The sequence below is a fragment of the Hippichthys cyanospilos genome, chromosome 11, assembly GCF_059441005.1.
Source record: "Hippichthys cyanospilos isolate Australia breed blue-spotted pipefish chromosome 11, RoL_Hcya_1.0, whole genome shotgun sequence".
NCBI lineage: Eukaryota > Metazoa > Chordata > Actinopteri > Syngnathiformes > Syngnathidae > Hippichthys > Hippichthys cyanospilos.
In genome coordinates, this window is record NC_142379.1 from 22,184,158 (window position 1) to 22,210,742 (window position 26,585).

The window sequence follows — 26,585 nt, forward strand, 5'->3', positions numbered from 1 at the left end:
AGCCAATGTGATGGCTGAGTTCCATTGTCGTTTATGACCAAAACTATATTGTACATACTCCTGAAATGTAGCAAGGTTACATTTTGATTACCTTTTAAATAATAAATGTACAAATTACAGACCATAACAGGTGAGATTAGGCCACAACAACGAGTAGAGATGAGATTTTGTCAATTTGTAATATATAATAGCAGGCCCTTTTTCAGCTGGAGCAGTGTTTACAGCAGGGGTCACCAACTTATTTGAAACCCAGAGCTTTTTTGTTGGTACTGAGTAATTCGATGGGTTAACAGTTTATGTGAAGACCCTGATCAATTATTGATTTCTCACAATATTTAAGAAACAACTGTAGTAAATAATTTATGTTGTGAATGCATAAGTGTTGGTGAAATTCCTAGAAAATCACAACTATTGTTGTAAACTATTTGCAGTACAGATCTGCGGGCTACTAATGTGGGGCTACCCAGTGCTCGCGGGCACTACGTTGGTGATCCCTGGTTTTTGATAGGCCTGTATCTTTTCATTAGTTACTTCAATTGGGAAATAAATATCAAACTGCTGATTTTTATGTGCTAAGTGCATCCTGTATTTCTGGCCGAACATAACCTGACATTATCATAACTATAATATCTTATAATAATTATAACTATTATGAAAGCCAATTTCATTTGTTTTTTTACTAAATATATTATATATATATATATATACACACACACACACGTGGACAAAATTGTTGGTACCCCTCAGTTAAAGAAGGAAAAACCCACAATTATCACTGAAATCACTTGAAACTTACAAAAGTAACTATAAATAAAAAAATATTGAAAATTAAATAATCAAAATCAGCCATCACTTTTGAATTGCTGATTAACATAATTATTTAAAAAAAACAAACTAATGAAGCAGGCCTGGACAAAAATTATGGTACCCATAACTTAATATTTTGTTGCACAACATTTTGAGGCAATCACTGCAATTAAGCGATTTCTGTATTTGTCAATGAGCGTTCTACAGCTGTCAACAGGTATTTTGGCCCACTCCTCATGAGCAAACTGCTCCAGTTGTCTCAGGTTTGATGGGTGTCTTCTCCAAATGGCATGTTTCAGCTCCTTCCACAGATGTTCAATGGGATTCAGATCCGGGCTCATGGAAGGCCACTTTAGAATAGTCCAACGCTTTTCTCTCAGCCATTCTTGGGTTTTTTTGGCTGTGTGTTTTGGATCGTTGTCCTGTTGGAAGACCCATGACTTGCGACTGAGAACAAGCTTTCTGAGACTCGGCAGCACATTTCTCTCCAGAATGCCTTGATAGTCTACAGATTTAATTTTACCTTGCACACATTCAAGACACCCTGTGCCAGATAACAGCAAAGCAGCCCCAAAACATTACTGAGCCTCCTCCATGTTTCACCGTAGGGACAGTGTTCTTTTCACCGTATGCTTGGTTTTTGAGTATGAACATAGAGTTGATGTGCCTTACTAAAAAGCTCCAGTTTGGTCTCATCTGTCCAAAGGACATTCTCCTAGAAGCTTTGTGGCTTGTCAACATGCATTTTTGCAAATTCCAGTCTCGCTTTTTTTAAATTTTTTATTCAGCAGTGGTGTCCTCCTTGGTCGTCTCCCCGAAAAAAAAAAACACTGTGTGTGTATATATATATATATATATATATATATATATATATATATATATATATATATATATACATACAGTGCCTTGCGAAATTATTTGGCCCCCGTGACCTTTTGCCTCATTTTTCAGCCCCATTGAGTTAATACTTTGTAGCGCCACCTTTTGCTGCAATTACAGTTGCAAGTCGCTTGGGGTCTGTCTCTATCAGTTTTACCCATGGAGAAACTGATATTTTTGCCCATTCCTCCTTGCAAAACAGCTCGAGCTCAGCGAGGTTGGATGGAGAGCATTTGTGAACAGCAGTTTTCAGTTCTTTCCACAGATTCTCAATTAGACTGAGGTCTGGACTTTGACTTGGCCATTCTAACACCTTGATATGTTTATTGGTGAACCATTCCATTGTAGCTTTTGCTTTATGTTTTGGATCATTGTCTTGTTGGAAGACAAATCTCCATCCCAGTCTCAGGTCTTTTGCGGACTCCCATCAGGTTTTCTTCCAGAATGGTCTTGTATTTGGCTCCATCCATCTTCCCATCAATTTTAACCATCTTCCCTGTTCCCCTGCTTTTACGCCAAACTTTACATATATATATATATATATATACACACACACACACACACACAACCTCTCCCCATTGAATCAGCCTGCTACACTATGTTCAAAAGTGATGGATGTATTAACAACACCGTCTGCATCAGGATGTCGCCATCAAAGTGTGTAGTTTTGATTTATGTCCATTAACCCAGTGGTCACCAACCACCAGTCCGTGGCCCAGTACCGGTCTGTGGATCAATCGGTACAGGGCCGCATGTGCTGCACCCCAAATAATGATGTTTTCTAACTGATTTAGTTTAAGTTCATTCCTTGGTGCTTTTCTCTTGAGCTTGATCTGTTTTTTGGCTACGACTCTGGCCGCTGTTGGTATTATATTTTGCAGTGAGAAGGATGGTGAGGCTTTCGAGAGTAGTCAGTTGGTGACATACACGTTGTTTTGTCTCTGAAATGTGTCCCACAACAGTAAATGCACGACTTTCTATATAAGAATCCTGTCATCCATGATATGCCCAAAATTGATTTGTTGATCCATCCAACAACTTGAAAATGGAGATAACATGCTGGCTAATGTTAGCATGTTATATAGCGCTGCCATGTATGCGTTTAGCTTGTTAGCGTTTTTGTTTGTGTCAGGTTTTTAGATGCCTATGAGCCTATGCAAAACTTTTGCATAGGTTCATATGCATCTAATTAACGTTTTCTATTAAAATGAATAGCATTTCTAATTCAGTTATATGACTGACAATGTCATTTTCATACATTTTGAGCCCCCCCGCACCCACAATAAAAATCTCAAGCGTTGACTGGTCCGTGGTGACAAAAAGGTTGGGGACCCCTGTATTAACATATAATCCAACTGCTCTCAGAGCACTCAACTGCTGCCAGCGAGAGGAAAAAGCTGGAAACGGGCGACGTCTAATAAAATCATTTTAAGACCTTTTTAATTTCTGAATTGACGATTGAACGTGTTTACTGAACAATGTCGTGTTCTCTGCAGTATGCGACTCACTCCGAGAGGGAGAACGCTTCTGCAGTATAAAGTGTTGTCAGATGTTTGCGACATGCTTTCTGGAACAACTATAAAGGTGTTTGTGTCCATGCACTTTTTGGTGTGATAAGATTCATTTTGAATCTTTGTCTGGCATTCTCAGCATATTTAGCAGTGTAGTACTGTTATGCAGAGCAGTCTGCTACAAATTTCATTGTACTTGTGGCCCCACAAGGCCCCTTAAAAAATGGTGCTGTGCAAGAACGTGCAAACTGGTGGAGTTTTAATCTTGCAAGATCTTGCATGAGATCTTGTCCCATCCCTAGACCAGAAAGTTAATGCCAGCGTTTTAATCTCGTCTGATCTTGTTGGATGGATCTTGTCCCAACCCTGGCCCAGAAATTTCATGTGATCGGATATTATTGATCCCTTGTTGAAAGGAATAATTGTCTGGGACACTGGAAGGGGAAAAAAAAAAAAAAAGACAGGAAATTGAAGCAAAGTTACTGGGAATGCCACATTACATGAATGGTAGTATGCAGTCGGTGGAAAGTACTAAAACAAGAGTTCTCTTGACCCTGATGGAGCAAATTAGACTTTTGATGTGCATGCTCTTCCAAAAATGCAGGAGGACACGCTTGTTTGCTGCAGTGGAAATCCGGTAGGTGGCCACAGCTAAATGTCAACGAAGCGTTCAGTCCTAAACTTTGAAGCAGGTAATTGTGAGTGTAAAACGTTCTGTTGACTTCATCCATCACTTTAATACCCTGGAAGTACACAAATGTTGCACAGTAAATTAACTAATTAAACTTTCAAAACAAACAAGTACAAGGGAAACAGTCATAAACACCATTATGCAAAGTGTCTTGAGCATACCGAGTGAGCCATACAATTAATCAATTAAATATTTTATCATACGTATGTTCGTATACATATTTTCACATGCTGGTGCCGATTACTAAAAGACAACTTTTTATTATCGTGAATGGATTCCCGTGTCTGTCAGTTTGATCTTATTTTAGTTGTAATTTGCAGTGTTTTTGCAGATTAGAAAGGATTTATTCACAATCACTGTACACAATTTTAACCTGCAATGTCAAAACGCTTGGTGGGTGGAATCATAGCCTTGAAAGAGGGATACAATTTTCTTCAGGTAAAATCAAAGGTAATAAATTACTTCTCAGGTGATGGCGCACACACGCACACACGTGCACACACACGCACGCACACACAGGCACGCATGCACACGCACGCACACACACACACACACACACACACACACACACAAGTGCTGGTTAGTGTGTTTGAAAAGTATTTTGATATACATACAGTATTGCGAGACAGCAAAGGCGTACAGTCTTGCCATACGTATTGCGACATATTGGGCAATGTTTGTTTAAAAAAAGGCATATAGAGTACGTATATTAAAAATGATTAATAAAACTGAAGGAAATTATTAGAAAAGACAAATTCTATTCATTGTTTTTCAGAAGCTACATATCGTTGACATCTATGAGTACACTTTAAACATTCTTGTTTAAAAAAAAAGCAGCATGTCCACATGTTCTATTTCAAACATGCCCTTGACTGTGTAAATAGATCCCTAGCACAATACAGAGGTAGCACTTTGCCTCTCGTGCCTATTATTACACACCACTCGGTGCTCTTCTTTTTCTTCCATTTTTGTTCTTCAACCGTAAACGAAACAAATCTGTGCTGTCACTCACCTTGGTGAAAAAAATACACTAAAAACCAAGGGAAAATCTATAGTTATAATTTATCAACTACAGTGAAACCTCTCTCTCTCTCTCTCTCTCTCTCTCTCTCTCCATATATATATATATATATATATATATATATATATATATAGTTAAATTGTCAATTGAATAATGGTCTATCAAGGAAGTTTTTTTTACTACAAATATTCAATTGCAAACAATCATGTTTTACTAGAGAAATGAAGTTGGAAGTTGCTTGTCAGTTCTCAGTTTTTGATAGTTATATATATATATATATATATATATATATATATATATATATATATATATATATATATGTGTGTGTGTTTATTCCATATTGTGTTCATTTGAACCCATCAGACCACATGTGAACTATACCTTACCCCAGTCGTTTGTTGAAACATCTCGAAAGCAGATCTCATTGGCGAGCCTCTCTAAGTACTCAGGCAGGTCTGAGTACTCATCTCCGTAGGAAATGACCTTGATGCCCTTGTCCAGCATATTGTCGCGCAACTTCTTAAACTCCCCCACATCCTCACGCCGTACAAGCATGAAATGCTCCAAGTCAGACTTGTGTTTAACTGCCTCCAAGAATAATGCCTGGAAAGTTGTGTCGTCCACCGTCCGCCCGCAGCCCAGGAATACAAATGATTTGGTCTCGTACAGCTTCTGGATCTCACGCTATGGAATCCGGGGGAAGGATGCGTTAATGTTCCTGGTACTAACAGTCATTACTGTATACGAGTGAGTGGTCCCCAACCTTTTAATCACCATGGCCCGACCGCTGTCCGGTCAACGCCTTAGGTATAGACTACGGACCGGGAGGGGGGTGAGGGGGGGGGGGGGGGGGGGGGACTTTTTTTTTCAATCGCGCGAGTAGAGGGGAGGAGAGTGCAGCGAGCTTGCTGTGTAATTTACGGTAGATCCGGAAGGAAGAGCATTGCTGAGAACTTTCACTTTTCTGGGACGTGACAGAGCCAATATTTTCACCGTCAGCACCTTTACTCTTTGCGGCAATACTAGCCTGCAAAAAATAAAACTTTCAATGCCGCAATCGAGTGGCCGAGACCGCGCTAAATATTGTGCTGACAATGCTGCGCTATCGTTAGCTTAGCACAGTACCTACGGTTCAACAGCTGTTAAGTGAAGCAAACGCTGCACATACCAATTGTCCCAAGTTCTCGCTTCCTCCTTTCGACAAACCAGGTGAGGGCTCTTGCTTGGCTCTGTTTCGTATTGAAAGCTCAGCTGGCCGTGTTGGATAACGCAGGGTGACCGCAAAGCGGCCGCCATGATTTATTCCTGCCCCCTGCGTGAGCCATTGAATGTTCCCGAAGTTGATTGGCTGTGGCGACTCGAAACGCGGAAAAAGTACATAAAAAAATTACTTCAAGCAAAAGGCGAAATTTCGCTTCTCGTGAACCGCGCGCGGCCATTTGCGTCGCTCCATTCTCTTCCATCGCGTCGCCCGACGTGCCTTCGCGCCCAGTCACGCGAACTCCATTAAACTAAATCATCTCCAAAACATTATTTCGGGTGCACACCACGCGGCCCGGTACCAGTTGATCCACGGACCGGTACCGGTCCGCGGACCGGGGGTTGGGGACCACTGCTGTATACAACAGCAGCATAGAAAGGTTAGTATTAAAGTTAACAGGCTCAGATTTGACATTGTAGATATTTTGTTTTTGAAGCAGGCCTGATCTCTATCTCCTTATATAGTTCACTGATGTTGAGAAAAAAATTACATTAAATGTACTGTACCCTGCTGCACATCATCACGTGCTTTATTAGTCATTTTTGAGTAGACCACATTCATGGCTCCATCAAAAAGTGAAAATGACATTTACAAAACTGATTATTTGATGTTCTATTTGTGAAACAACGGATGCCTTGCACCTAATGGATGCATGGGACTGACTGTGTTAGCCTAGTCCAGTGTTTCTCAACTATATTTTGCCAGGCCCCCTTTGAAAAGAGAAAACTTTTTGCGCCCCCCCCAGTCGATGCACTGACTATAAATTAGATTATTATTGATGAGAATCGTTAAAGTATACCTACACATGTATCCTTTTTAACATTAACAACAGAAAAACGCAATATAAATCAACTTTCAACAACTGTTAATTATTTTTATCGCGTTTATACGGGTTACAGCTTAGTCTAAAACGGAAAAAAAGAAGCAAGTGCACCAAAGTGCAATTTGTACTGGCTGTACAAATAAGGAGAGTTGATTTTGAAAGGAATTGAGTATTTCAACTTGGTCCATTTGAAGTTTTACATTTTTGACTTCCCTGGCATACGTATGTGTTTTTATTTGGTTATTTGATTTGCACAGCGCAGCTGGGAGTAAAAGTGATTAGCACATCCGCCTCCCAGTTCAGAGTTCAAATCCAGCTCGCACTGACCGGTGCAAATTTTGCATGTTCTCCCTGAGCCTGTGTGGGTAGGGTACTCTCTGACTTATTTCCACATTCTAAAAACATGTATGGCAGGTGTATTGGACACTCTAAATTGTCCTTAGGTATGATTGAGTGCATGAATGGTTGTTTGTCGTTGTGCCCTGTCAGATCCCCCGCCTACTGCCTGTAGACCATAGATAGGCATGAGCTAGCCAGCAACCGTAGTGAGGATAGATGGTTGATTTTCAGTGCGCAACATAATTTTGTTGGCTTTAAATGGGACAATACACATTATTAAGGTAACAGTCTGGATGTGCCACTCTATGCTCACGCCACTTTGAGAATAATAAAAAGCACTGTTGTAAATTTCCATTAATATTGAATGGTACTATTTAAAAAAATGATTAAACGATGGGTCTACGATTATGATTCCGTCCTAGATAAGATAATCCTAGTCTCATCCAGAACACAGGAGTGTGACATGTAAATAAAAAATGCATCTAATACTGTTAACTTTATAAAGAATTACATTAAATCAAGTAATGCATCCATCCATGCATTATAGCATTATGCATGTAGCCGCTTAGCCTCACTGAAGTCTCTGGATTGCTGGTGCCCAACCCTGGACTGGTTGCCAGTCACTCATAGGGCACACATTGATAAACAACCATTCACGCCAATCATACCTAAGGAAAATTTAGTGCAAACATACAGTCAAACATACAGCTCCTGGCCCAAACAGGTTTAATCTGGCCCGCAAGATGATTTTGTAAAGTATAAAAATTTGATTTTTTTTTTCTTTTAAAGAGTAACTTGTTTCATGATTAATAGTAAAGTGGACCCCCGGGTTACAGCGTCCCTGTCTTAGTGTTCCACATCGCAACTTGAAAAAAACCTAAGTTTTTTCATCCCCTCTACGGTATTTTAAGGGGTTGGCTGTATTTCTGTTGTCTTGCCTTCATCTGCAGGAGTTTTTAGGTAATTGCACTTATTTTCTGTTCTGTTGTCTAACTGCCTCCATGCAACGCGTCACTACAATGCTGATCTGCTTTTGGTCAGCGTCTACTCACGGAGATGTTGGTCTGCTATTGGTCGGCCTGACTCATTTCTAATAGGTGGAATGGTAAAGCTTTGTTCTATCGTGAGTGTTTACAAAACTGTGTTAATAGTGCGTTGTACTGCTTAAATCAAATTTGAATGGGTTATCCATGGGTCCCAAGATTGCTAGTGATGTTAAAGAGAGACGTAAGAAGATGATTTATATGGAAACGAAGCTGGAGATGATCAAGAAAGACGAAGCTAACCTAGCCTAGACTACCCTTACCTGCGAATATGGGCATAACAAGCGCCACTCAAAAGGTAAATACGTAATTTTTTTATTTATGATGTTTTCTGAATGTATAAATGTATATTATATATACGTAGCACTTACTCTACTATTTTGGTCCAAATTTTTAATATGTATGTACAATTTTGATGTTTTTACCTGGGGTTCTAAACGCATTTGCTATTTAACATAGGTTTGGATTGCCCGCCATACGGTGAATTCGCCTTACGAGCCCAACTGCGGAAAAGATTAATCTCGTAACACGGGAGCCCACTGTAATGTTTTTCTTTTTTTTTTGTTGTCATTATTAGTTTTTATTATTTATTATTTTATTATTATTATTTATTATTAGTACTATTTTGGACACTATTACAAAAAGAATAATAAATCCGAGGTTGCTGTTTAAACGTTATATAGATATATACCATGGTTTTATTTGTCCGGGCCACTTGTTAATAGATTTTCTTATGTGCAGCCTGCAGGCTTAAATTAGTTTGATACACCTGATTTTATGTGTGACCATTTAGTGTGTCCTATACACCTTCCATGCATGTTTTTGAAATGTGTGAGGAAGCGTGTTCCCCGCCTACTACCTGTAGACAGTTCCACCGTGGCGCTCCTTCTTGAATATAACTGACAATATTTATCTCAACGGCATAGAAGAAAATAAATTGGAATTGTGAAAATAATCGTGAAAATAAAAATACTTTTTACTTTTTACTATACTTTAAAGTACATTTCAGTGCTTGTACTTTTACCTGAGTAGATTTTTGGTTCAGCACTTTTACTCAAGTCATTTTTTACATAGGGTAGTATTACTTTTACTCAAGTAAACAATCTGTGTACTATGCCACTACATGGTAATATAGGAAATTGATCACTCACCATAACTTCAGTGTTCCTCAGTACATTCTGGTAGCCAGCAGGGTGCAGCACAATACCACACGGGTTAGTGTATACACCGTGAATGTGTAGAACACTTAATCGTCGCTTCTCTTGAGCCCACTCTAACACCTACACTCATATGCGCACAAGGAAAATGACAATGACACATTACAACAGTCCACTGCGCACCATCTTGTTCTGAATGAGTTGAGAGGGAGTAGCAGTAAGAGGATATTACCGCACTAATGGAGGCATGACATAAATACCACGACTGAGAGGCACAATGGAATGTCCTCATCAGGAAAGCTTTTCATTTGTACTTAGGATTTTGGACAGGGATATCAAACAAAACCATATTATTTGTAACCAATTAATTACAGCCATAGGTGTTTTTTTTAATTTTGTAAATTGCATCAATTTTATTTTTAATATCTGATATTATGCTGTCTGTGTGATGATTATATCTGTTTTTATGCATCGGGATTGTGGCGTTTTTATTTAAAAGTAATTTACTTTTCAGCAATATCTTTACGGTTCAGAACTGTTATTCGGGGGCTAATTGGGACCAGGCCATTATAGAGAGCAAAAATCTACATACGATTAACACTAAATGTTTCACAAGTCTGGCCCGTTTGAAGAGAGATTTTCCACCGTGCAACCGCTGAGGGAAAATGAGTTTGACACCTTTGTACTAGATCAATGTAGTTACAGTTCTTAACTAATTAACTCAATGTGTTAAAGTTCTTGACAGCACTTCTTATGGGACATTTATTTTGATGCCTGGACCACTGATAAGAAATAAGAGCACAATGTAGTTTAGCAAACAAAAGTGTGCTTCTACTTTAGGCTGAGTTTCAACCTGGAAGCAAAGAGAGTCTAAGCTGTAAAACTAAACTCAATCATCCCACACATGTTCCAAACAGAAGGCTATTTCAGGTGGGATCATTATCTATTGCGCCAATATTGAGCCATTTGTAATTGTCAAATTACATTGCAGACGTTGTAAAAAGGTTCAGGGTCCAGTGACCCTTTCTCTCCTTTCTGATTACTGACTGGCTTTAACTAGAATAGACAATTCAATCAACTGCACTGATTGAAACACTACAATTAAAATACATGTGCTGAGCATTGTGTACAGCAGCTCAAAATATTGTGCTTTCCGTTCCGGACTCTTCCGTCTGTTGCGCTTTCCATACCGTACTATTCCTGTCAATCAGCGTGTTTCCTGAAATGTTGTGTTTCAGCTTTCTTTTATTTTCTGAGACGTAAAAGTGTTTTAATCGTAAGGGAATTTGTTTTGTTAAATGTTAATTTGTTTTATCTTTTGTATAATTGTTTTCTGAAATGTTAAAGTGTTTCAGTTAGTTTATTTGTTTTGTACTTCAGGGCCATCGTAATCAATACCTTTGATTTGCATAATTCAAACAGGAGCCTTTACCTTCTTCTCGTCTGTTAGATCCAAAGACTCAAGCTTTGTGCCTTGGTGGGCCGCGTATATCTCCAATAGGTTGTCGAAGTTGGTGGTGAGCACTAGGGCACCGCTCTCCATTAACTGCAGCACTGAGCGCAGTAAATGTTTTCCGGCATGCTCCATCTTGCACTCCAAATCATCGAACACCTCGTACAGGCAGTCCTTGAAGAAAGTGGATCGCACATTTCCTGTTCTCTGATTTAAAAACAAACAAACAAACAAACAAACACCATGAAACATTGTTCACAGTGTTGTTTAAAACCACATCTGTTCATTCAGTCCATTTGTAGTTTGGCAAAATTTCGCAGGGAAGTTTCATCTCATATTGTCCGAGACATTGAGTCGTCACAATGTGAAGAAAATGAAGAAACCCTGGAAGCATGATGTACAGCGAACTAATTTCAAGAAAGACCAAGTGGGTAATTTGGAGAATTATTCGATAGGTGAGTAGTTTTAGTGCTGGTTTTATTTTCATACTTTGATATGACTTGACATTATAGATTGGTGTGATCTTTAACCCTAACCCTAACCCCAAACCTGTTGAATATTATATATTAATAATTATAATGATTATTATTATTTGGCATTTGTCTGTATGTGTCCAGTGATTAGTTAGCAACCAGTTCAGCTGCAGGATTTAATTTTGGAGAATTATTTAAACAACATGTAATGAACTCTGAATAAACTTGAGTTCAAGTGCCTCTAAAGCAGGGGTGGGCAATTTCAGGCCTCGGGGGCCGGTGTCCTGCATGTTTTCCCATTTTCTCTCTCAAACACACCTGATTCAAATGATTAGGATCATTTTCAAGCTCTAGCAGAGCTTGTTGATGAGCTAATGGTTTAAATCGGGTGTATTAGGGAGAGAAAACTGGAAAACATGCAGGAAACCGGCCCTCGAGTGCCGGAGTTGCCCACTCCTGCTCTAAAGCATAGGCTACACATAGCCAGGGTTCTTGCAAATGGGTGGTAAATGTCTACAGTTTGTCCCCTCCCATCAAAACTGAAGGTCACAAAAAACTCAAAATCCTCTGGAGCCACGTTTGCGTGTAGCAAGCATAAACGTGAGATTTGCAAGTGGCGGGTGATGTTAAGCGCCGGAAGTTCTTTTTGATTGGACAGAATTTGGGGACACCATTGCCGTCTAGAGGCTTGGCATGCTTGCAAATGAATGAAACCACACAATGTGAATTTGTGTATCCATGTGGACGATGGTATTTTACACGGGGGGGGGGGGGGGGGGGGGGGGGGGGGGGGGGTTTACACAAGTTTAAATAGCCCTGGTTACATGTAGACAAGGCTTCCATTTTGCAAAAGGCCTGTTTACTGTACACAGTTTGGCGCCCAAAAAACAAATATCTAGCACAAACGTATGCACTGTTAAACTAAATCATCTCCAAAACTTTATTTCGGGTGCAGCCCATGCGGCGCGGTATCAGTTGATCCACGGACCGGTACCGGTCCGCGGACCTGTGGTTGGGGACCACTGATCTAACAGGACGATCGCCGTACGGACTCATGACGTGGCGCCGGGGAACTGGTACTTTTACCCACTGTGTTGGTTTTGAACAAGGTGATATTAATGCACAATTCATTTTGTGCACCAGTAAAAAAAAAATATATATATATATATATATTTTTTTTTAAATATATAAAAATATATATAAATATATAAATAATAATCATATATAATAATATATAAAAATATATATATATATATATTTTTTACTAAAGAAGGGTTCCGTGAATAAGCATATGAAACTGGTGTGGTTCGGTGCCTCCAACAAGGTTAAGAACCACTGAAAGAGAGGTTGAAATTTAATGAGGCTGCGATGATGAGACTGTGATAGAGATGATGCATGAAAGTCCACTCCAAAATTATTGGAATGGCAAGGTTAATGCCTTTTTTTTTGTTAAGAACAACATCAGTTACTCGTCGCCTGTAAACTCTCGTATTTTCATCTTGAACCACTTTAACTTCCACTTTCCTGACGTACAATGAGTCCCATCGGCCATTGGTATCTCTTCACCAGAGGATCCTTGAAGAGGACAACTCCACCTGTTGAAGGTTGCGTCTTGCAGAAGTTGCAGGAAGTGAGTATGGATGGTGCATCTGGGTCACTTGACGCAGGAACCAGCGGCCTCCCATTCATAATTGCTGATACTTTGACCAGGAAGGGTTTTAAGACCTCGTGGGAGAGGTCTTGTGATCTGACCAGGGCAAGCTGACAGTCTAAGATCCTTCTTTCTATCCCTATTCTTTCTATCCCTGTGACTCGTATGAGTGCCGAGAGCAAGCTCAGACACTATGTTGACACACAGACAGCAAAGGAGAAATGCGCAGCTTTGGAAATCTGACTTTTACCTAGATTTCTTTTGCAATAGATTGAAATTTCAAGTGTAGTGTTATGATATAAGAGGCTTCACTTTAATTCGATGTTCGGGTATATCCGTTTATAAATATCTTGCTCAGAAAAAGAAAGAGCGCTAGTACTACTCATAACGATGTGCGGGTTCTGGACGAAGAGGCATAGCTGGGACTGTGAAATATGTGAGTGACAATGTTTCCAACTTTGTATTACTATATTAAAGTTATTGTTTTAAACAAATTTGGGGCTTTAAAACAGGTTTTGATTTTTGGTTTTATTCTATAGTTAAGTATTGCATTGTAAAATAATAAAAAAATAAAACTGTCTACTTCACGGATTTCACTTAAAGCGTGTTATATTTGGAACGTGACTCCTGCGATAAACGAGGGATTACTGTCCAGCCACTACCGCTAAAGAATGACTTTACGTTCAGATCTGAAGGAATCTTAGTGTCAAATCCTAACTCCTTACTTGAAGTTAGTTCCGCAGTCTGACCTTAACTGTTTTTCTGGCCCCCGAATGGAAAAGAATCTGCGGAGAGCGTTGATAAAACTAGAGGTGTCCATGGACTCTATCGCCTCTATGTGAACGGCCCTAGTGCTCATGCGGGGGAACATCACCGCCAACCGTTTGCTAGTTACAAACCCACCCCGAGTTCGGCAAGAGGTAACTGACCATGGTACAAACACATCAACGCCAACATATGAGAACAGAGGTTTTATGCTAAGGTTTTCTCAAGGAAGGTCGGACATTTTCTGTGACTGTGTCCCTCCCCTTAGCTTTCGACAAATCACGCAAGTGTGAATGAGACTGCTAATCTGACGTTTGCCCCCCAAAAATCCAGTAACCTGCGGACTGTAAAGCACCTTCTGTAAGGTAACGCCCTTGGTGTTTGACACTCTCATGGTAATGGCGGATTAGCAGACTAGTTAGGTGGTGCTGATGCGGTAAAATAAGTGGTTGTCTCTCTAAAGTCTCGAGGTCTGAGTGGAGGAGACGTCCTCCAATTCTGAGAAGTCCTGTTTGGTCAAGGTATTGGGAAAGCATTACATTTAGATGTTTTTTCCTGCCACTAAGTGTCTAAGCTCTTTTGAAAAATATTCTTCTTGAACCGCCTTTATGACCGCCTGTCTTGCTTGTTCGAAGTGTGAGGCGGAGAGCTCATAACACATGTGCCACCCCTTTCATTGTCCATCAGTTGATTTGTGTTTGAAAGTTTGCGCAATGTGTACTAACCGGGCAAGAGCTTTCATGAAGGACTGCCAGCTAAAGAAAGACTGGATGTTTGATCCCTTGAGACAAAGTGGTTGAACTTCAGAATAGGTATCTGGAAGCAAAGATCGAATCTCTATGTTCCAATCAGGATCTTGTAGTTGAAAGGTTTCGCTTGAGTTGTTCTTTGTGGGCTTCAGTAAGAACTCTGGTCCCCTTAACCATGTGCGAGATGATAATTTGGCTGCTGGAAGAGATCTTGAGCCATGGTCGGCAGGGTTGCTTTCGGTATGGACATAGTTCCACTGAGCTGGTTGTGTGGTTCGTCTAATCTGGGATAAGTAGGTGATGGGAGCTGCTTTAATGCATTCGGATTGAACGTGGTAGAGGTGTAGTCTTTCCTTTGCTCAGCATGCGTTTTTTTCCTGGTACATATGGAGACGTTTCACCTTTTGCCTCCTCTTCAGCTATTGCGGCCTCAAACACATTAACCTCTGCTAGAGCAGCTCTTTCCTCCTTGAGAGCATTCAGTGTGGCATTGAGTTCTGTTTGTTTAATTTTTATTTCAATTTCTTTGCGCGCAAACTCTGCTCTGGCGCGTGCGGCTTCTGCCTTTGCACGAGCTTCAACTGCTGCCTTGATGAGCGAGCTGCAAAATTGCACACTTGTCCTTGTGGAGTAGCCGTGCAGCGAGCCATTTGCTAGCTTTTTTACTATTCTGCCCTTACTGACGTTTCAGCTAGCTAAGCAGATAGGCAACTGGTCCAATAAAAACACCTGTTGGTGATTTTTCCCCTTTTTAATCACTTTAGATGCGTTAAAGTAGATTTAAAACTGAAACAACAAGACATAAAAACTATGTGCATGCTATATATATAAATATATATATATATATATATATATGGATATATATGGATTAAAGAGAAGGAAATCGCCGGTGATATGTTCTAGTTTGAGAAAAGTTCCCGTTTAAGAAAATAAATAAATAAATTCTGCGGGTTGGTCTCTGCTCCCCTCCGTCTCCACCCAGCTCAAGTCACGTCGCCCCAAAGGTAAATGTCATTTTTTCTTTGTATATATTATTTAATTTAACTGTACAGTAGATTATGTTACTCATTTTTAATATGTGTATAAAGTCGTGATGTTTTTACCTAAGGTAAAGGTAGTGAATGCACGCATTCACTAATTAACATAGGTTTAGACTGCCCGTCATACGAGCAGTTCAAGTTACGAGCGTAGCCGCTGAACGGATTAAGTTCGTAACACGGGGGCCCACTGTACACATATATATATACATATATATATATATATATACATATATATATATATATATATATATATATATATATATATATATATATATATATATATATATATAGTTATAGTAGTTATAGTTATCTGAATGTTTTGAGAGCAGAATGTAAAAGGCTAACCAAAGGATTTTTGTTTTTTTTTGTGTTTTTTAAACAAGGCCTTACCGGTGATAGTTTCTGAATTAAGTCATGAGCCACGTGCACCAAATTTTTATCTTCCTGCATGTGCTTTTGGAAACGTCTGCTCTCCTCCTCCTCTAACAAGTCAAAATCATTGGCGGCATCCAGTAAGGCTTGGATGAGGCCTTTCCAGGAGCGGAGAGCGGGGACCTGTGGAGCCACAGCGGAGCTTATCCCGGTGCCAATCACCAATACAAGCTCGGGGGCATGCTTTGTCTTCAAGCTGGGAAGCAGCTTCCTTTGGACAAACAGATAGAAAAAAGTCCATGAAACTGGGCTTTCCATAATTATACATTTGAATATGTCCACAGTGTATGGAGAAACACGCTACAAGTAGTGCATGCAATTACTACAACTAGATCTTTATTATTATACCCTTTACAATCTCAGGTTACAGAGTCTTCAAAATTATGTTGATCAAGTGTATTTTTACTGTACATGGTTTCTGCATAACACACTTCATCTGAGATTGTATTTACTAAATTTGCATAAATTACAGTGAACCCTAGTTTATCGCAGTAGATACATCCAGGAACTGGCTGCTGAAATCCACGAAGTAGTGCCCCCACTTTTCACTTTAAAAAAATGAATAAACAAAAATAAAAAAATTGGGGAGTCATTTTTTTAGACGTGAAGTCTTCCTGCTTATTATTTAAGACAAATATTACTGCAGTACACATATTTACTTAAATTTTAAATTATTAAACCTTACACACTGTACAGTAGTGAACTTGTTGGGGAGAGAGAGAGAGACTGCGTAGGCTGCCCTGGAGCACCTCATCCACAAAGCAACTCAGATCAAAAAGTGGTCGGACTCATACGGCTCAACAACATGGCTTTTGTTTTCCTTACAACTGCACAACTGAACGCGGCAACCCCAAAACAATGAATCGAACCGTATTTCTATTAATGATAGTGCATTTTTCGCCCACCAATACAATGTAAACAAGCCCCCCGCTCAACGTCGTAGCTGTCTCGTGACATGCCTGCTCCAACTAGAGCACACAAAGGACCTCCCCCTGCTTACACGTATGGGTGCAATCCACCATAAAGCACATCAACCCAGCGGCAATGAGAAATTTACAACATAACTCTTTTCCTTTGAAGTCTCATGCAGCTGCGGTCATATTTGCAGAGGCCCGGATGTTGATTTAAAGTCTAATCTGAGAGTTTACTCATGAAATACCATTTTATTATAGAAGAAATCCAGGTAAGACATTTCCAACGGCGAAGGTCTGCTCCTCTCTGCCCGGACAATGTGTGTGCATGTGTGCCTTTTGCTGTGGGTGCCTTTATGACTGACACAACGTGCCTGTAGGGCAAGAGTTGGGGCGGGAATAGATTAAAACTCCACAGGCATGCGAAGTCTACCTCATGAAGCGCACCCCGGCGCTGTTATCAACACAAATGCAGGAGGCACAGGAGGCAGAGACAGAGGAGCAAAGATGACATTCACCAGACTGTTAGAAACCTCTTCCCTAGATTCTTTTTATAATAAAATGGTATTTCAAGTGTGAACTCTCCATTGTAATAATCTTTGATCAACAATGTGTGTACGTGTGTGCCTTTTGCTGTGGGTGCGCTTCATGACTGACACAAACGTGCCTGTAGGGCAGGAGTAGATTAAAACACCACAGGCATGCGCTGTATACCTCATGAAGCGCACTGTTGTTGTCAACACACATGCAGGAGGCACAGGAGGCAGAGACAGAGGAGCAAATACGACATTCACCAGACCGTTGGAAACCCTAAATTTCTTTTATAATAAAATGGTATTTCAAGTGTAAAATCTACATTGTAATTATCATTGATCGTGTACAGATTAGACATTAATTCAATGTCCGGGCTAATATGACCGCAGCTGCTCAACACTTCAAAAGAAAGGGCCTAACTATTTTCTTCTTCAATCCAGATTGCTAAACCAGCTTCCATACGGACGATCATTTTATTACGAGCCATAACAACTCGCTTCACTGAATTGTCAAAGGTGATGGCAGTCATCTTCTAATCTTTGCCTCGTCCTTAATGTAGCGAACGGTGGATTCGTTCACTCCCAAATGGCGGGCCACGGGCGCGTAACATTTGCCTTCGAGAAGTATCACCTTCTCAGCAATTGCCATTTTTTGATGGCATTTAGGCTCAATACAAGGCTCCATGGGAGTAGCACGCTTGGGAGCTATTGCTAAAGTTCAAAATGTAATGAAAAAAAAAATCCTTGAAGCCGTGAATCCACGTAATGGAAAAGAAAAATCACCAATGTGGTAAATTCGTGTAGTAGCGAGCGTTCAACTTACTCCTTTTCTTGGAAGTGGGGTTTTCATTTATGCCCTACATCCAAAAAAAGACTGAGAACTCTGGCTTTGACTGCATTTTTAATTAATTTTTGGACAAAATTGATGCAAGTCATTTTAGATTCACAATCCCAGCTATGGACATTTTAGAGCAGTGGTTCTTAACCTCGGTTCGATCGAACCCTAGGGGCTCGGTGAGTTGGTCTCAGGGGTTCGGTGGAGCCTCCGCCGCAGAGCTCCACCCCTCAGTCTAAAAAATCATATTTTATGTTTTACTAAAGAAGGGTTCGGTGAATGAGCATACGAAACTGGTGGGGTTCGGTGCCTCCAACAAGGTTAAGAACCACTGTTTTAGAGTCTTCAGTTAATGCAGTGCTTCTCAATTAAAATTTGCCAAGCCCTCCCTAAGAAAGAGAGAACTTTTCGTGTCCTCCTACTCAAATTTGCCGCATTTACCATAAATAAGAATTATTATCTATAAAAATTTTATGAGTATACCTAAGCCTGTATCCTTTTCAACATTAACATAAGAAAAAGGCAATATAAATCAACTTTCAACAACTGTTCATTATTTTTTTACAGTGTTTATGGGTCACAGTAAAGTCTAAAAAAAAAAAAATCTTATTTTATTGCATTAATACAGTGGACCCCCGTGTTACAGCGTCCCTGGCTTACGTTATTTTCATGTTGCAGCGTGGAATACTGAGTTTTTTCTTCCCCTCTTTATGGTGTTAGCCCAGTTTTGCGACAAAAACAACTGTCATGACCCTAGGGGCTTGGCTGTATTTGTGTTGTTTCGTCATCATCTGCAGGTGTTTTTAGGTAATTACACTTATTTTAAGTTGCTGTCACATTTGCCTCCCTGCAACGTGTCACCACAATTCTGGTCTGCTATTGGTCGACGTCTCCTCACGGAGATGGTGGTCTGCTATTGGTTGGCCTCAATCATTTCAAAATGGCGGAACGGTAAAGCTTTGTTGGATTGTGAATGGTTACAAAACCGTATTTATAGTGCATTTTACTGCTTAATTAAAAGTTGAAAGGGTTAGCCATGGTTCTCAAGATTGCTAGTGATATTAAAGAGAAAAGTAAGAAGATGATTTATGTGGAAACGATGCTGGCGATAATCCTTATCAGCAAATATGGGCATAACAAGCGCTACTCAAAGGTAAATAAATCTTTTCTATTTTTTATTTATGATGTTTTCTGATTGTATATATGTATATTATATATACGTAGCACTTACCATACTTTTTTGGTACCAATTTTTAATATGTATGTGTAATTTTGATGTTTTTACCTGGGGTTCTAAACGCAATATCTTTTTAACAACAGTTGCCCATCATATGGTGAATTCGCCTTGCGAGCCCAACCGCGGAATGGGTGAATCTTGTAACACGGGCACCCACTGTACTTGACATGACAAAAACAAAGCCTTTTCCCTGGGGTCATCCGCGCCCCCACAGGCATCACCTCACACCCCTCCAGGGTGGCCCACCCCACTATTTGAGAAGCATTGCGTTAACATAACATGCACCTATTTTGAAAGTGGGGGAAAGCCAGAGTACCTGGAAGAAACCTTGCCAGACTAGGGAGAACAAGCCAAATGTACGCAGGAGGGCCTCAGAACTACTATATGGGTGATGCTCACCACTGTGCTGACATTTTTTTAAAGCTGAAATGCCACATTGTGAAAAAGAGGTCAATGGTACAAAGGCCTATCAAGATTAATATCAAAGCGCACACATTTAATAACACTAATCAATAGTTTGCATGTAGTCGGGGTTCTTGTAATCATCCAGTAAATGTCCCCAGTTCTTCAAAAGGGTTTTTCCCCCATTAAAAAAAGGTCTCAAAAAACTCTGACCGAGGTGGAGATTATCCAAATTCTCCTCATTTGCATTTGCATGTAGCAATCATAAACCGAAGTCTTACGACATCACTCTACTGTTTTTCCCGCCGACGTCGGTGTCGTTATTATAAGACTGTGGGCAGTGTATCAGCAGTTTTGTTTTTTTAAACAAACACAAGTTATATGGACAGAATACTTTTTACACATGAAGAGGGCAGAATTATCCTGGTTTCAATAGCCCTGGCTACGTGTAGACAAGGCCTAAATATCCCACTCCAGAACTTTGCATTTGCTTTGGTGAAAGAAATTTAAAAAAACTACAAATGCAAGTGTGACCCAAATTACAATTCTGAGAAGTCAGACAAATTCTAGGACTAGTGTCACAAAATATATAGTTCAGAATCAAGCAACACAATTCTTCCCTCTTAAGTCATTCTCTTGGATTCCAGCACACGTTTATTTGAAATGAATTTCTGAAAGGACTGGAATTCTTTGGCTAGCTTCCCTCCTTGCAATGTTGAGATTACATCTATCCTCCGCAACGCCGTAATCACAGCCACATCCTGATGACCTCCTTGAGCTTGGAAATGAGGAAAAAGCACACCAAGCTTGGTCAGGTGAATAGATAAGTGAAGCAGCAACTGTCTAGCCACAGCTCTCACCATTTCTCCTACCCTGAATGAACTAGTCAGTCCTGTCTGGCCAACATTTCAGGGGAGAACTCTTAGCCTTTCTGCTGACCAAATTTTCTGTATACACCCTTTGTTCCCTGGGTCATGACCAGTCTAAACAAAACCCCTATCATAAGCAGTTTAATTGAAATGTAAACACCACATTTTAATTCATTCATTTCAGAAACAACATACAGTGCTCTCGTTTGCCTGCATCCCTGCATCCTAGACGCATTGTATTTTTTACATGAACATCGATTTTCTGTTTTATTCAGCAAAACTTTGACCACTTACTCACATTTTTTTTGGAACAAATTTGTCCGCCATGTTTATTTTAATCTCAGAGGTCACATTGTCTCGTTATTTTCAGAGCTCTCGTTGTACAAAAGACTTATGTGTTTAATGTTTCCAGGCGTCAACTGTTCAGCCAGCTTGGTACATGTTCTCTGAGGAGGGTATTACAATCGAGCGAGAGCGAGAGAGAGCCGTGTTGAGGAGTTAGCTAAGCAGCCACCTGAGTGTACTTTGCTAGATTTACAACCCGCTGACTGTCCACGAAAGGTGAGTGTCACTAATTCGCATGTTCAATTCCTTTGACGGTGAAGTGATAATCCTCTTGCTTAAATCCTCCAACTTAGTTGTAATTGTGCCTTTTCTTTCTGTTTTAGATAGCACACCTCCACTCACACACATCAAAAGCCCTCTTCCAAGCCATTGCCAACCACCGCTTTATCTTCTTTTACAGGCACTCACATAATATCAAGGATGGACAGGATGGACACACCAATCAGACTTTGAATTCCGTTGGATAATTCGGAATCTCGGCCGTTAATTGCAAACTGGAAAAAAAAAAAATTGAATCAACAGTGGCTTCTTCCTTCCTCCGCCAACTTGCTTTAACTTCTTTCCAAGCATCGTGGCCACGAAGTGGCACTCTGGCTGGCGCCCCCAGCTTTGGTAAGATAGGAATCTGAACCACCAGATCTACTGTCAAGGTACACCCAGGGCTTTCGATACAGTCTCCCCAACACTCATCATGAGATTTCGTCTGCAGGATCTCATAATGGAAAAAATACCTAAAACAAGTCTTTAGGCTCAAAACAATGTAAACTCGGCTAATTTATTAGTATCAGCGACAAGTCAAACGACACACAATGACGTAAGGATGAGCCAGACATGTAGAAGCTACATAAACAAACAATCAAAGTAAAAAGCAGACTTTTCTACCAAAATATAAAAATTTATAAAAATGTTCATTCTAGTACAGTATTTTAAAATGTCTTACTGTGACATTTGTTATTATGTGTTGTTGGTTTTTGCTCACATCTTGTAAAAGTTGTTTGAACCTAATGCCCCGTTCACATTGAACATGAAAAATTGCGTTGCTACTCTGATTCGGTCGGCCTTCGGTTGCCGGGTCTTAACTGCCGGCATTTAGCTTGTTCACATATTCGCGGGAGGTTGGGGGTGAGCTTGTTGTGCACTTTTCAGTGGATCCGGTAAAGAGAACTTTCACTTATTCTCTGAGAACTAGCAGAGCCAATGTTTTCTCCTACATCACCTTTATTATTCCTTTTAAGCTTTGCGTGTCCCTGGCTTTGCCGCAATACTCGTCTGACAGAAGAAAAGTTTCAACATCACTATCAAGTGGCCGATACAGTGCTAAAAACTGTGATGTTATTGCTTGCACTACCACTATCTTGGCACAGTAACTACAGTTCAACAGCTGTTAAAAAAGGATGTAAATATTGCACATACGATACCCAAGTACACCCCCCCCCCCAATTTGACAAGCCAGGTAAGTGCTCTTGCTTGGTTCTGTTTTTGTATTGAAGGTTTAGCTGGCCGTGTTAGGTAGCTCTGGGTGACCACAAACAGGTCACCATGATTCATTCCTGCCCCGTGTGAGACGGTGAACGTTCCTGAAGCTGACTGGCTGCATGACACGATGTGCGACTAACATTAAAAAAAAATTAACTTCTTGCAACAAGCAAAAACAGCGGAATTTCATGTCACGTGGTATCTCGCGTTGGTCCATACATGTCCTTCGCGTCGCTTGATGCTCCTTTGCGCAAACTACATTGACTGCAATACAAAAATGTCCGCTTTTCCGTCATGTTCATGTTTAGTGTCAATGCAGCATTCGACTTACCTGGGGATTCCACATAACGCGTGCGTCTCCGGTCCAGTATTCAATTGTCATGTTTAGTTGGGTTTGGTTGCAGTGAGTTTGTGGAGTTTTTTCATCTTTGTATTTCACTCGTGTCTGCCTTTATTGTCTTTGTTCTCGTTAGTTTGATTTGGTCCACCTGACTGGTAATACAGTACTTTGTCCTGTTTTGCTCCCTCAGTCCTGCCTCATTGTTAAAACGTCCTTTTTTAAGCCACATATTTCTGTTTTCCTGCATTTTCAGGGTCCTATTCTTTCCTCACCATACCCAGACGTGACACATATATTAAATTGCCATCTGTAATTTAGGGTACAATCTTGTTGACGCTTACCTGCTCTTGGTGGACTTCATAAAACTTTGTGGACAAATAATTTGACATTATTATTATTTATTCTATATTTTGGCACGTATGATGAGTTTTAATTGCTGATTCCAATCGTGTCTGCCTTTATTGTATGCTTTCTCATTACTTTGAATTGGTCCACATGTTTGGTGATACTTTTGACCAGTTTTGCTCCCAGTTCGGTGCTGCCTCATTTTCTTGTTAAAACCTCGTTTTTTGAGCCACATATTTCTCAGTTTTCCTGCATTTTATGGTTCCCCTTCCTTCTTCCTCTCAACTCACCATGCCCAGACGTTACACTTATATTAAATTGCAATTTGTAATTTAGCGTACAATGTTGTTAAAGCTTGCCTGCTCTTCGTGGACTTCATAAAACGTCGTGGAAAAATAATTTGAAATTATTATTACTTATTCTAAGTTTTGGCACATAATGATCAGTTTTAGTTGTTGAAGCGGGTATATTGATGTTTCAATGCTCTGAAAAATAGCCAGCGTAACCCAGTAATGCGTATGTGTGTGCATGAGTATTTAAAGTTGTTTAATCATGCTTAAGGTTGTACTAATCACAATCGTCTTTTTCTGATATGTTCTCCACTTCTCCTGGCTGGACATCTGAAAAAAAATCAGCTCTGGAGCCTCTTTAATGTTATATAGCACACTCATATTTTGAGCACTGGGAGATTTCAGGGTCCTGTGATATACGAGGCCTTCATACCTTCTGAATATCCCCCCCAAAAGAGCTCTACAATCTGTGTAAAAGCCACCTTCCTTGTGTTCTTTACACCTGCTAATCTCTTGTTCTTGTTTACTACTAATTGATCAGAGACTGATCAAAGCCACACCAGTCTGTAAGAAGACCACCTGATTGTCTTGTTTATGTCTGCCACTGATTGATCTGAGACCAAAATAAAACAATGGTGCAAGCTGTGGTGTGTGAAGCACTTTGTGACCTTGATTTCAACTCAATTTGCCTCAAGGGTCTTTTTGATCCAAAAACGACCTTAGTACTTTTTTTTTCTTCATTTTTTTTTTAATTTTTTTTGAAATGTGAATAAAAGCAATATTTCACTTTTTCTACTGTTGGGACCAATCTAGGAAAAGTCGTACAATTTTAGAGTTTATATATATATATATATATATATATATATATATATATATATATATATATATATATATATATATATTTTTTTTTTTTTTTTTTTTTTTTAAACACAGTAGAGGAGCATTTTGACCTGAAGACAAAAGTAGGGTTAATTGGTAGTTTCGAAATGAAAGAAATTTTGTGACACCTTTGGAGCCATGCTTTTAATTTTTGTGCTTACCTGGGCTTCTTCCCATTTGAATCTGCATCTTGTGAATCGGCTGCAGATCGTTTCTCTGTTTTCACCGTTACAACAGAGGCCATTCAGCACCTTGGGGCCAAAAAAACAAAACAAAACACAAAAACAAATCTAGTGTCATACCGAAAAATAAACACTTGTGACTTGTCTTACCTCACTCACACCCCACTAGCTTGTAACCTGACCCTTGTTAAAAGTAAAAGAACCAGTGATGTGTACGCTTCTCAACCAGGTTACAAACATGATGTATGAATTCAGCGCATTTTCTGTTATGAGACCCGGACTGACAAAACATCTGTACCTTGAGTCATCCCAGGTGAAAACAATAAAGGAGAAAATATTTTTTGTCGCTCTCATCTGCATTAAAAATACTCACCCAACGTGTGTGTACGACTGCTCGCGGAGATCTATTAATTCCAGCCGAAAGAATACAGTCTGGCAACCGCTTGCAATCTCGGTGTTTTTTAATCGTTAAAGTCCACGTCGTTGCAATCTCGGTGTTTTTTAATCGTTAAAGTCCACGTCGTCAACTGCATGTAGCAAGAAGTGACGGACAAATGCGACTTGACGAAATTTTCAAGTTGAAAAAGCACCGATCTAATTTGACTTTAACACAACAGATGCTGTAGCTGTCTTTCCAACCTTGTTTAAAAAAACAAAAAAACAATCAAACAAACAAAAACACCAGAGGTCGGTTTAACTAGCCGAGTTGAACGAAGATTTTGAAGGGAGCGTTGGCAAATGGCATACAAATCTTTTGAGATAAAGTTTGGACTACGCGGATGCTCAACACTTTCCTCAATTTTCAAGTCAGTGTTGCGTGAGAAATGGCTGGGAGTAGACGAGTTGTCGCTGCCCGTGGTGACGGCTACATCTGCTGCTTGTTTTATGACGCCATCGCGTACTGCTTGGATAACAAAGTGGTTTGGTTTAATGTGGCGTGGAAAAAAAGGGGTCATATATTTCTCCAGACAAAACTTTCTCAACAATCAATTAAAACCGTGCGTTCGATGAACCCGGATAACCGCGGGAGGCGGTGCTTTGAACTCAAAATTAATAATTCCAAGGTGACGAGAAGAGTTCTATGACGTTTTCGATCAATCGAAAATCAAAATAATTCCCTGCCGTATTTTACCTGGATGTTTTTCATGTTTCAAACTTAAGTTAAACAACACTATTCAATGCACAACCTATGTGACGTCTAAGACGGAGACGTACGTGGCTTCTCGGTTCAAGTTTCGCGGCTTCACTTAGTCCTGGATTTTTCAAATACAGTACAGTAGCCTACTGTATTTATGTCGCTCGTCATAGGCCCACGCCCGTGGAGTCTGAACCAGTTTAACAGTTTGTTTTGTTCTCTTTTGTTCAGCCGCATATCAAGACACTTTTTCTTGTAACTAAACCACTGCTAATACAAATGATATATTAGTTTCTGTTTGTATTTAAATAGTTTTTATTTTTAGATAATTTCAGAAATTACAAAACGTAGTACAATGAATAAAAATGTTTTATTTTCTAAATGCAAACAAAAACTATTAACTTAAATCACTTGGGATTAAACGAGGAACAAAAATATTTCTTGACTTGAAAAACAAAAAATAGATTGTTATTATGCCATGCATTCTTCTCATGTAGCAATAAGCAAACAAGTAGGGCGCAATGGAAGCAAAAATTATATATATATATATATATATATATATATATATATATATATATATATGTGTGTGTGTGTGTGTGTGTTTTTCCAAACTACAAGAGACATAGGAAATTAGGAAATTAGATGAATTGCCAAAGGTGATGGCAGTCATCTTCTAATGTTCGCCTCATAATTAGGATTTTTTTTCCCTCT

At 39.7% G+C, this 26,585-nt stretch overlaps 1 protein-coding gene across 2 annotated transcripts; it reads right to left on the reverse strand.

Annotated features, from left to right (window-relative positions):
* Positions 1-1,960: 1,960 nt before the first annotated feature.
* On the reverse strand, positions 1,961-25,629 carry siral1 (SIR2 antiphage like 1). 2 transcript variants are annotated; one of them, XM_088426887.1, is made up of 7 exons: positions 25,113-25,629; positions 24,719-24,808; positions 16,054-16,306; positions 10,965-11,192; positions 9,527-9,655; positions 5,296-5,593; positions 1,961-3,940 (listed from the first exon to the last, which is right to left on the reverse strand). In XM_088426887.1, exons 2-7 carry the CDS (start codon positions 24,799-24,801, stop codon positions 3,933-3,935), a joined length of 999 nt encoding a protein of 332 aa, XP_088283013.1. In that variant the 5' UTR covers positions 24,802-24,808; positions 25,113-25,629; the 3' UTR covers positions 1,961-3,932. The 2 variants fall into 2 exon arrangements, with proteins under 2 accessions (XP_088283013.1, XP_088283012.1); XM_088426886.1 differs by lacking the exon at positions 1,961-3,940 and having other exon boundaries at positions 5,285-5,593.
* Positions 25,630-26,585: the final 956 nt, after the last annotated feature.